The 12,269-nt window shown below is 41.3% G+C and overlaps 1 protein-coding gene across 1 annotated transcript in view; it reads right to left on the bottom strand.

The window, feature by feature from the left end:
* Window positions 1–12,061, bottom strand: part of PEX7 (peroxisomal biogenesis factor 7) — a 74,613-nt gene extending 62,552 nt beyond the window's left edge. The window contains exons 1-3 of the mRNA XM_005684804.3: window positions 11,805–12,061; window positions 9,999–10,056; window positions 8,821–8,971 (exon numbers count right to left, since the gene is read on the bottom strand). Of these exons, the coding sequence (XP_005684861.2) occupies window positions 8,821–8,971; window positions 9,999–10,056; window positions 11,805–11,934 (339 nt within the window). The 5' untranslated portion in view covers window positions 11,935–12,061. The remainder of the gene's footprint in view (window positions 1–8,820; window positions 8,972–9,998; window positions 10,057–11,804) is intronic.

The following is a 12,269-nucleotide window of genomic DNA, read 5'->3' as shown; positions in this document are numbered from 1 at the left end:
GATGCCCAGAAGAAAAGAATCTTCGCAAAGCCCTGCAGGCTGGCTAAAATGTCAACAGCAGAAGGCAGAGGTGAAAACAGCGACCAGAAACTCCCTCAAAGACACAAATGGGGACATAAGCTCCCTAGGGATGGGAACTAGTGAACGCCGCAAGATAACACCAAGGTTTTGTGCCTGGGGACTGTCAGCAATGGTGGCATTAACGACACTGGAAGACTGGAGGAAGAGTGATAATGTGTAATTTTAGACATGGTGAGTTTGAGGTGACAGCCTGATAGTCAAGTGGAAATGTCTAGGAAGGACAGGGTTTGGGCATTAACCTCAAGCCCTGAAAAAAATTTACAGCAAGAGAGATGTTTGGGAGACAGCCAAAAAGGAATGACCGGATTCCATTATCCCAATCTCAAGTCAAATCTATTCAATAAATGTTTACTGTGAACAAGGGACGAAGAGTATAGTGTTAGGCAAAACAGATAAAGTACCAGCCTTCGTGGATCTTATACTTTAGCAACGGAAGATGTGCTATAAGTATATAATTTCAGGTTGCGATCAAAAAGAACTATTCAGAAAAATAATGCAGAGTAAGAAGACTAGAAAATAATAACAAGGGTGGGGAGGGGGCAGGTCACTGCTCAGTAAAGTGGTCAGTGAAGATGTCTCTGAACAGAGACCTGAGTGCAGTGAGACAGAACCCTGCAGATTTGAGAGGAAAGGTTTCCAAAGCAAAGAGCAAGCCTAAAAGGAAACAAGCTCATCACACCTTAAGACCAGCAAGGTCAAACGGCTCAGAGCGACAAGACTCCAAAGGGCCATGAGTTTGTATATAATTTCTCTGAAGAGGCTACAACCATCAACCATAAGCGACCACCTACCTCACAGGACACTTCTAACTGCTCCCTCCTCCATTCTTGTTCACCTCCAATCCATTACCCATTTGCTGTTGGTCGGCTGGGAAGTGGGATCTGACTCTGGGACCCCATGGGCTGCAGCATGCCAGGCTCCTCTGACCTCCACTATCTCCCAGCGTTTGCTGCAATCCATGTCCATTGAGTTGGTGATGCTATCTAACCGTCTCATCCTCTGCTGCCTACTTGGTTTCCACACAGTTACTACATGGCTCCTACAGCTTACCATCTTCACTCAACACTAAGATTCACTCATGTTGTTGCTTTTCAGCCAAAGGTCAAAATCATGCAAAACTGTGCATGTGTACGCATAAAACTAAAAGGAAAAATAAAGAAGATATAAATAGAAAATTCAGGATAATGGTTGTTCTTGGGAAAAAAGGAGGATGAAGGACTGACTCAGAAAAAAGAAGCTACAGGAAGGACAGAAGCAGCAACCAGGGGCTCCAACGGTACAGGTAATGTTTTATTTCTTAACCTAAATGATGAATATGTAAGTGCTCACTATATATTTTTACAACTCACATATATTTTATATGCACGAAGTGTATCATAGGAAAATTTTTAAATCTGCAGTATTCTTCCACTGATCTTAGCATAACAGCCAAAATGCTAACTGCTCCAGGCACACAGACTCAGCCTTTCCCTTGCAAGCAAGCAGTTTCTTTTGCCTTGAACCCTGTCCTCTGACATCTCCACCTGAATAGTTCATTCCAACTGTCTCCTCAGACTCAAGGATGTCCCCCCACACACACTCTCCCCCGTCCCTTCCCCCAGGCCAGATCCTCCCCTCTCATAGCACTCTGTACATTCACAGCATGTATTACATTCCAAATTAACTAACCCAGCAGCTTAAGCCTTTCTTTCCCCAAGAGGGAAAGGACCTTGCCTGACTTGTTCATCTTCCCTGTTAGGCCTTATACAGTTCCTTGCAGACAGAGAGTTAATCAAAGTTTCTGGACTGAATGAGGAAGAGAGAAACAATCTGGGTGGAAAGCACATCTCACATTAGTCTACTCTTCTATCTTTTCCCCAGTCCCAATTCCCGGCTCCACTCCCATTCAAAGAGCAGACATGGTAAATGGTTAAGTTAAATATAAAAAGAAGAGTGATATGCAGCTATACTTTAAAAACAGGATCCTCCGAAGGCCTATCTTATGAAATTACTCTTGGTAGTGGTGAAGAAAATTAATTGGGAAATTGCAAAAAGAAAAAAAAAAAAACACTGAACAATACTTTGTGGGCTTTATGAAACCTGAATCTCATCAAAACTACAGTTTGAGGAGGACAAATTCTATTACTGAATCCAATTCCCATAGAGCTCAGTTTTAATCTACCACACAGTATTGCCCTTTTTCAAGTTGGTCTATTTAATTAAAAACCATCAAATAAAAACTGTATCTAGAATGTTCATACTTATCTATATCAATACAAAGGAAAGGGACACTGAATTTTAATTACTGAGCGATTAGAAAGGGCTACATTTTTTTAATATGAAACAAATTAAAAAGTATTTTCCATTATAGATATTTTAAAATGCACATAAGAGTAGAGAAAACAGCATAACAAATCCTCAGGTATCCATCACACACCTTCCATAATTATCAACATTTTACCCATCCTATTTCATCTGTTCCGTTACTGACTGAATGACTGTTGGAGTATTTTAATCCGTCAGACTATTTCATTCACAGATACTTCAGAAGTAAGAATGTTTTCACCTTTTACATGAGCACATGGCCATTTTCGCACCTTAGATTAACAACAGCTCCTTAACATCACCTAATACTTAGTCCATATTCCTATTTCCCTAACTGCATCAAAAACATCTTTTCTAGTTGGTTTACCAGGAGGCACAGTTGGTTAAAAAAAAAAACAAAAACAAAACCCACCTCCAATGCAGGAGATGCAACAGATGTGGGTTAGATCCCTGGGTCACAGAGATCCCCTGGAGGAGGAAACGGCAACCCACGCCAGTATTCTTGCCTAGAAAATTCCATGGATGGAGGAGGAGCCTGGTGGGCTACAGTCCATGGGGTCGCAAAGAGTCGGTCACAATGGAGCATGCACACACAGATCTAAACGAGGATCCAAAGTTCCTATTTTATACTCAGCTGTTATGCCTCTTAAATCTTTTCAATCTAAGAAAATTCGCTCCCCACCTTGGTTTTCCTGCCGCCTTACCCCACCAATGACATTTATTTGCTGAAGAAACAAAATTATTGGTCCTAGGGAATGTTCTACATTCTAAATTTGACTTGTTTCCTCATGGTAGTGTTCAACTTTTTCCTCTACCCTTCTTATTTTATTTAAATTGGAATTTAGATCTAGAGGCTTGATTCCATTCAGTTCAGTCTTTTTTTTTTTTTTTAAGCTTCCTATTGTATTAGGAAGATTCTAATACAAGAAATTTTCCATACCAACTATTTGATTACCCCACAATGAAATTCATACAGGAAAAGCAGGATAAATGCCTTGATTCTTTATTTATCAATTCATGATCAAAGACTTTAAATGGATCAAATATCTCTTAAAGTTTTTCAGCAAACTGATACACCTCACTATTTCACAATGAAGACAAACTTTATTTTTAAAAACTGTAATAAGCACACTGAGCATCAGATGTCGAAGTATTAAACTGAATCTGTCATCTTTAAAGTCACTTTTAACTCACTCTCAACAGCACCATACTATAAGCCATGAAGTCAGAAACAGAAGTCTCAATTCACTCTTTTTTCTCCTTGCTGAATCTTTTAAAGTTTTCTCATTCTTCATTCCCATTATATATTCAACAGCAGGCTAAGCTAAAGGCATTCTATAGGGCTCAAAAGACATAATGGCCTCTACAGTTAAACAATACAGAGAAAAATCAACTCCTGCTTTGATGCTAAGTTTGGAAGCCATGCAAAGGGAAAATGTCCATGCGTTTTTTTCTTTTCATGTCACTTTCATTCCTTTGGGCCTAAAATACATCTAGGTCTTGGATGTCTCCTTTTTGCTTCAGTGACTATTCATCTGACTATTAGAAAACTAATGGCTGAACTTAATTTATTCAACACTGTTTGCTGAATATTCAACGAATATTTAGTAGCTCCTCAAAACTGTTTGATTTTAAATCAGCCCTTTTGTTTCTGCATACTTGGTGTAAGAGACAAACTTTAAATAAATGCTGTATTTCTCTCTAATGAAAAATGCCAGATACTTGGTATCTTAATACTGAGCTTTTAGGCCGATTACCAGAAATTCTCTTAATCTCATGGAGGATGACCTTTCTGAGGGCCTGACAGTCCTCCACTCATCATCCTGCTTGGTGTGGTTTGACTTTTACTAACCATCATGAGAAAGACAAGAAGTAATATTGCAGCTCGCACTGACGGGTACCTTCCCAACCACCAATCTCCCTTTCTCCTTGCTCACCTCAATCACAGCTCTATCCTTTAGGGAAAGCTCTGTCCCCTCCTTGCTCATCCCAGGGGTGAACTTACTCAGGTGAAAGCACACGGGTGGTGGCTTGTTTCCCTCACAAGTGACAGGCTTGAGACTGGGCATATAGTGAGATGATACCGCTGCTGCTGCTAAGTCGCTTCAGTCGTGTCCAACCCTGTGCAACCCCACAGGCGGCAGCCCACCAGGCTCCCCCGTCCCTGGGATTCTCCAGGCAAGAACACTGGAGTGGGCTGCCATTTCCTTCTCTAATGCATGAAAGTGAAAAGTGAAAGGGAAGTTGCTCAGTCGTGTCCGACTCTTCTCGACCCCATGGACTGCAGCCAACCAGGCTCCTCCGCCCATGGGATTTTCCAGGCAAGAGTACTGGAGTGGGGTGCCATTGCCTTCTCCGGAAATGATACTAGGCTGGTGCAAAAGTAATTGAGCTTTTTGCACTGTTGAAATGTGCCATTTGACATTGAAATCCATTCTTAAATAAATGTGGTTATGTTATACATCATTTAAATGCACATTTCTTGCTTTATGTTTTTTTGCTAATGACTTATTACTTGCTGTTCATATGTATTTTAGACCATGGAAATGATGTTAGACAAAAAGCAAAGTTAAGCAATTTTCTTATTCAAGTTCAAAATGGGTCATAAAGCAGCGGAGACAACTTGCAATATCAACAATGCATTTGGCCCAGGAACTGCTACCAAACGGACAGTGCAGTGGTGGTTCAGGAAGTTTTGCAAAGGAGACAAGAGCTTTGAAGATGAGGAGCACAGTGGCCAGCCATCAGAAGTTGACAACCACCAATTGAGAGTGATCACCGAAGCTGATCCTCTTACAACTACACAAGAAGCTGCCAAAGAACTCAATGTGGACAATGGTTGTTCAGCATTTGAAGCAAATTGGAAAAGTGAACAAACTCAGTAAGTGGGTGACTCATGAGCTGACCACAAATCAAAAGAAACTGTTTTTTGAAGTGTCACCTTCTCTTGTTCTATGCAACAACAATAAACCATTTCTTGATCAGATTGTGATGTGCAACAAAAAGTGGATTCTATAGGACAACGAGCCTTGACCAGCTCAGTGGTTGGACTGAGAAGCTCCGAAGCACTTCCCAAAGCCAAACTTGCACCCAAAAAAGGTCATGGTCTCTGCTTAGTGGTCTGCTGTTGGTCTGATGCACTACAGATTCCTGAATTCCATTACAGCTGAGAAGTATGCTCAGCAAATGGGTGAGACCTGCCAAAAACTGCAAGACCTGCCGCTGCTGTTGGTCAACAGCAAGAGCCCAATTCTTCTCTATGACAACGCCCAACCGCACATTGCACAACCAACGCTTCAAAAGTTGAACAAATCGGACTACGAAGTTTTACCTCACCCACCATATTCACCAGACCTCTGACTCACCGACTACCACTTCTTCAAGCATCCTAACTTTTTGCAGGAAAAACACTTCCACAAACAGCAGGAGCAGAAAATGCTTTCCAAGAGTTCATTACATCCCACCAAAGCATGGATTTTTATGTTACAGGAATAAAGTTATTTCTCATGGCAAAAATGTGTTGATTACAATGCTTCTTATTTTGATAATAAAGTTTTCTTTTAGAGCCTAGTTATAATGATTTAAGATTCATGGTCCAAAACCACAATTACGTTTGCAGCAAGCTAATAACCGGAACCATAGGGAGTCTAAGAATAAAGAAATCCACTGAGGAGAACAGAGTGGAAAGGTGGGAGAAACCTGAGTATTTGATGATACTGTCAAGCCTAAATTAACCAAACCTGGACCCATCCCACCTCCATATGCCTGGTTATCTGAAATAACACACTCTGATTGTTGAATGCACTTTTACTCAGGTTTTCTCTTATTCTAATGGCCTAGGCATCTGATACAAATGTTTATCAAAAATTGCATCTGAAACAAAAATGAAGGACAACCTAGAATAAAAGTCTGAAAAAACAAGTAATAACATGTCTTCAGTTAAAAAAATCAGTTATATAACTATAGAAAAAAACTTATAAACTACTAGTTTAACAGTAACTCAAATAACAAAGATCGAGGTACTTTTTACAAGTTGACTAAAAGTAACCCAGCACTACAACTTGGCTCAGGAAAATATTACAACCATGTTAAGTAATATTATTATAAGAAGTGAAGAAGTGAAGTCACTCAGTCATGTCCGACTCTTGCAACCCCATGGACTGTAGCCTACAAGGCTCCTCTGTCCATGGAATTTTCCAGGCAAGAGTACTGGAGTGGGTTGCCATTTATTTCCTTCTCCAAGGGATCTTCCCCACCCGGGATAGAACCCAGGTCTCCCACATTGAAGGCAGACGCTTTACCATATGAGCCACCAGGGAGACCTATTAGAACTAGAGGCTTAAGATCATGGTGGCAAAGTCATAAAAAGCTCAACACAAATAATCATATTTCTGGAATAAATTAGGTTTACAATGTTTAAAGCAACACTGTACAACAGGAGATTACCCAAAGGAGTTTACCAGGAGGGTGAAAGATAAAGAGACTGTATGACCTGAGGACAGGCCAATGGAATTATTAATACAAACGCACAGTCTGGAAGAGAGAAGACTTAGAGAGGGCATGATGGCTACTTCCAACGGTTCTCCTTGGAAGTGGGGACAGGACTTGGTTTCATCATGTCAGAGAAAGGCAATAGAAGCAACAGTGGGTTGATACTGAAGATAGATTTGGTTTTAAGAAAGCAACTGTCTAACCAATAGAGCAATCAAAAAGCCAAATAGGGGCTTCCCCGGTGGTTCAGTGGTTAAGACTCCAATTTGCCATGCAGGCAACACGAGTTCGATACCTGGTTGGGGAAGATCCCTCATGCCACAGAGCAACTAAGCCCGTCTGCTGCAACTACTGAGCCCATGCACTGCAGCTCCTGGAGTCCACGGCCGAGAGCCCGTGCTCTGGAGAAGTCACTGCAATGAGAAGCTTGCACATCGCAAAGAGCAAACCCTGCCTGCTACAACTAGAGAAAGCCTGTGTGCAGCCACCACAGCCAAAAAACAAACAGGCAAATCTTAAAAAACAAAGCCAAATAAGTTATCACATGAGAGTGAAATTCACTTTCACTGAGATGAAGTAAAGATGGAGCTGCAATCACAAAGAACATTCTAGAACAGTATTTTTCAGAATTGTAGCAGCATACACACATCACTGGTTGTACAAGACATGATTTTAACTGGTACCTACATTTAATCTTATGTATTTATTTTACCATACATTAAATAAATGTACACACTAAGTTAGCCATCAGTTCCATGGTTCATGAATATATGCTGTTTTAGGATATGTGAAATAACAATGTAAAGTTCACTTAAAGGAAAACATTAAACCAGTTTCTCAGACTTAACATAACTGGATATATTACTTTATGATTTGTTAGTTACAACCCTAGAATTTATACAGGTAAGCAATACAAGGCCCCAAGATTTAAGAAAAAATTTTTGAGAGGAAAAATAATTTTAAAAAGGAAAGAAAAAACATTCAGCTAACTGTAAGTAATACATGGAAATGGTAAAAACAACTGAATTCTGGACATACTGCTTTGTGAGGATTCTTGCACAGAACATCCTAAAGATAAAGTTCCTCCCTTATCAAAGCTATCTTAGTGTTCAGTGGTTCTATCAAAATACAATCATTCACAACTACATCTACTCAAAGATCCTCCTTCACAATAAAATGGAATAACTGAAATTTTCTATTATTTTCATCACAATCTCAGAAATTATGATTTTTAATAGCTAGAGCTATAAAAATGATGTTTAGAATCTTCACATAACTACTCTGTTATTACAAAAAACTAACACTCTTGCATCTAATAAGCATTTACTGAAGCCAGGAACTGGCTTCATTTGAAGGGTCTACTGAGAAGAATTTTAAAACACACCCAAGGAGAAAATTTTTACTATCATGTTCAGTAAAAGTATATATGTATTTTAATATGACTGAAGGCCAAACTATTTTCTATGCTACCCATACACACAGACAATATCTGGTACATGAACGAGATTTAGTTTTTAAACTTATTCAGTAAGCTCTGCTTTATATTCAGGATTTCATGCTCATGCTTATATACATTCTGAAAATCCTTGGTGAAGCCCTAAAGGCAATCTTACACTGTCTGGGTGAAAAGTCCACCTACCTCTATCTGAAGGCAGTGTATGGAGGCATAGCCTTTCTAAAGCCTAAAGAAAGTAATGGGCCTCTGGAGGAAACAGTGCCACAGTATACTTCCTACCAGAGGCGATTTTACTGACTAATGAGAAGCCTGACCTTTCCTTCTTTCCCAGCTCCTTAGGCCAAGAGGTACTTGATGTTTGGATAATCAAATAACCAGTGACATCTAACATGTACAAGAAACACTAAAACTTCGTGTCCCCATGTGTCCACCCCCAAATGGATTTCAACCAAAGATAAATAATCAACCCAGAAAGATCTCCTTCCTACCTCCTGAGTGTGCTCCTTGAAGACCTGCAGTGGCCCTGTGGCCCTGGCGGTATCCCAGAGCTGTAAGGAGCCATCGCCACTACAGGTGACCAGCACATGCTCATTGTTCTCACTCCAGGTCACATCAAACAAACCATCATTCCAGTCAAAGCTACACCAGGAAAATTAAAACCAAAAAATCTAGTTACACAGGCAGCTGAACATATAATAACAATCTTGTTTTTTTCAGTTTATCACATACTTTAACAGTATCTCACAATGTCTTCACAAATATGGGAGATTTCATAGAGTAGGCACTTGATAGATGCAGAAACAAGTGCAGAGAACCTTAAAAGAACAGCCCAGTTACGAGGCCAGAGAACTGCACAGCAAATTAACATCAGGGCTTCCAACTAGAAATAGGACACCGTTTACATGAGAACACGCTGCCACACACGGGTGCTCGCTGTCTTCTGTGGTTCAAAGGAGGGATCAGCAAGCACTTGAAAATATCAATTTAGATCAATAATTTCAGTGTTTCCCATAAATCTTTCACCTGAGGTATCAGCAGGTAGTTATTTTCTGAGGAAATTTCCTTTCCTTTCTCCACCCTTGACTAACCCTGATGGAGGTGTTAATGAATCTAACAGTCACATAGATAAGAAAAGTACAGAGTGAAGAAAGGGAAAAAGGTAATAATTAGATCCTGAATGAGTAAAGCTAACCTACACTAAGACATAAAGGTGACTTTCCTGGTGGTCCAGTGGTTAAGGATCCACCTTGCAATTCAGAGGATGCAGGTCTGGGAACGAAGATCCCAGACGCCCAGGGCAACTAAGGCCACACACCACAACTAAAGATTCCATGTGACACAACAAATATCCTGTATGCCACAACTAAGACTCGATGCAGCCAAATAAATAAATTTTAAAAAGAAGACAGCAAAGATAGGAATGTCAAACAAGATACCAACTAGCTTACATTTTTGTATGTTTAAGTTTTATCATTTATAAGTGAATATTGAACAACAAGAGATTTAGAAGAAAAGTGACAATCACAAGTTAATGGCAAAAATCAGTTCCACAATATGCAAATCCTGAAGGCTTTTTTATATTACAAATTAAAACATCTTACTGATTACAAAGATTTAAAACCAAAAGCAACAGAGAATACATATAATTTTAATAGAACCATCTTACCTTCTAAAAAGCCTAAGCCCAGATTCATTTTGATCCAATATTAGCAGAGTTCCACTGCCTAAAGGAGAAAAAAGTTGAGGTCAAGGCAAAGGGGTATCAAGAACTGAGAACAATACTACAGTCACAAATTTCTCCCTAAAGTTCCTTGAGACCACATAAACAAAAAAGATCAGGACTGCACTCTCCATCTCTCTCTCTACATTGTACTTCAGTAATTACATATTAAATTTACTATCTCACCTACACTTGGATTCCAGACACAGCTGAACAGGGGAGAGATATTTAAGTGCATCCTCTACTGCCAGGATGACATGTACACAAACTTCCCAAACATATGTGATCACTCCTATTCACAGGAGAGGAAACTCAGGCTTATAGACACCAGGGACTACACCTTCTACTATAATACATCACATTGCCTCCACAAAAAAACCTAAAATACATTGTGTGTGATTTAAAAACACATGCCTGGTGGATTTTACCACATACTTGGCAGTAAAGTGCTGAACACGATATACCATTACCTATCAAAGAGGAGTTATTTTACTGAAGATCAGTGTATTTTAGAAAGTTAGATTTGTTACACGGTTGGAAGAAAAAAAAAAGCTCTATTTATACATGATTGACTTTAAAAAAAACACATTTTAGAGAGATTTTTAAGGATTTAATTTAAAACATCATTACAAACACACGAGTCTTTAAAGGTGGGCAAGTATTGCAAATCTGAATTTGTAACCACTAAAAGCTAATAGTGAAAGCATAAAAAGCAAATATTTCTCTCCTTCTGAGCTGTAGAAATCACTTTTTTTTCAACTGTATGATTCTACAAAAAAAAAAAAAACTATCGCGATCTGATATTATGCAATGAATTGTTTCATAGAATTTCAGTGTGTAAACGAGAGCTAGGAAATTAATTAACAGAAAGTCCAAAATCAAGAAGGGAATCCTGCCTTTCAACCAGAGACAATTAACTTGAGCCTCTAACTGCCTGTATATGTCTGTATTCCTCCCAAGACAACAAAGGACTCAGAGCTTCATGAATTTCTTGCTGGTTCTTGCAGGGAAACGCCTAGCGTCTGTTCATTGGAAGGACTGATGCCGAAGCTCCAATACTTTGGCCAGCTGATGCCAAGAACTGACTCCTTGGAAAAGACCCTGATGCTGGGAAAGATTGAAGGCAGGAGAAGGGAACGACAGAGGATGAGATGGTTGGATGGCATCACCGACTGGATGGATATGAGTTTGTGCAAGCTCCTGGAGCTGGTCATGGAGAGGGAGGCCTGGCGTGCTGCAGTCCATGGGGTCGCAAAGAGTCGGACACGACTGAGTGACTGAACTGAACTGAACAGGGTGCATCCTTACGACGCACAGCCTGTGGTGAATGTGGTCCAATTAACCGGTACTGGGGTGATCCTGCAGACCGTCTTCCAAGTGCTGTGGGTCCGGTCGGACCGGTAGGAGGGGCCACACGGGTTCAGCCAGCTCTCCGCAGAGCCACTCGTACGAGGCGGGGTATGTGTCTTGCCGGAGAAGGAGTTGGTGCGCTCTTTAAGAGTAAGGATTACGGGCACTAGGCACCTTCCACACCCTGTTTCCGCACAGTAAGTGGAAAGGTGAGGCACTCTACTCTAGACCAACTCCCCACACTGGACAAAAGCGATCAGGAAGCCAGCCAACTCCTCGGCTACCCCTGGCCTTCTTTTGCCGCGCCGTCTACTGTCGGAAGTGATTTCCGACCACGGGGAGGAGCTGGACCTTGGCTGGAACCCGCCCCCGCCCGGGAGGCTCGGCGCGACCCGGCCTCACCCGCGATGCCGTAGTGCTGCGAGGCGGCGCAGGCTAGTCGGCCCGGCAGGTATGGGGAGAACTCGGCAGCGTAGCCGTGGCGGCCGGGCACCCGCAGCGTCCGTACCCCTCCGCCGGGCGTCGTGCTCATCCCGCCCGCTGCCTCCGACCCTCGCCGCTTTGGCCGCCGGAGCCGTTCCGAATAGGAGGCGGACCGTCCGGACTCGCTAAAAGAGTTAGACTCTAGCAGCCAAGGCGGAAGTGAGGACACCGGTTGCCCTGAATGCTAGATTTCGATTGGTCCGCAAGGGAAAGGGAATTGACTCTGATGGAGGCCATACTTGTTTTGGGCAAAACAAACGCTTGGCCCCGGCTGTAAAGAATTAAACCTGAAGGTAGTTTTTCAAGGATTAAGTGGTGATTCTGACACCTTTTGTTTTTACATCTCAGCCTCCACCGCGGGCTATCTGGTTCTTATTAATTCCT

The sequence above is a fragment of the Capra hircus genome, chromosome 9 (assembly GCF_001704415.2).
Source record: "Capra hircus breed San Clemente chromosome 9, ASM170441v1, whole genome shotgun sequence".
Taxonomy (NCBI): domain Eukaryota; kingdom Metazoa; phylum Chordata; class Mammalia; order Artiodactyla; family Bovidae; genus Capra; species Capra hircus.
Note: the sequence above shows the minus strand (reverse complement) of the source record. Positions and strands in the feature narration are given on the sequence as shown.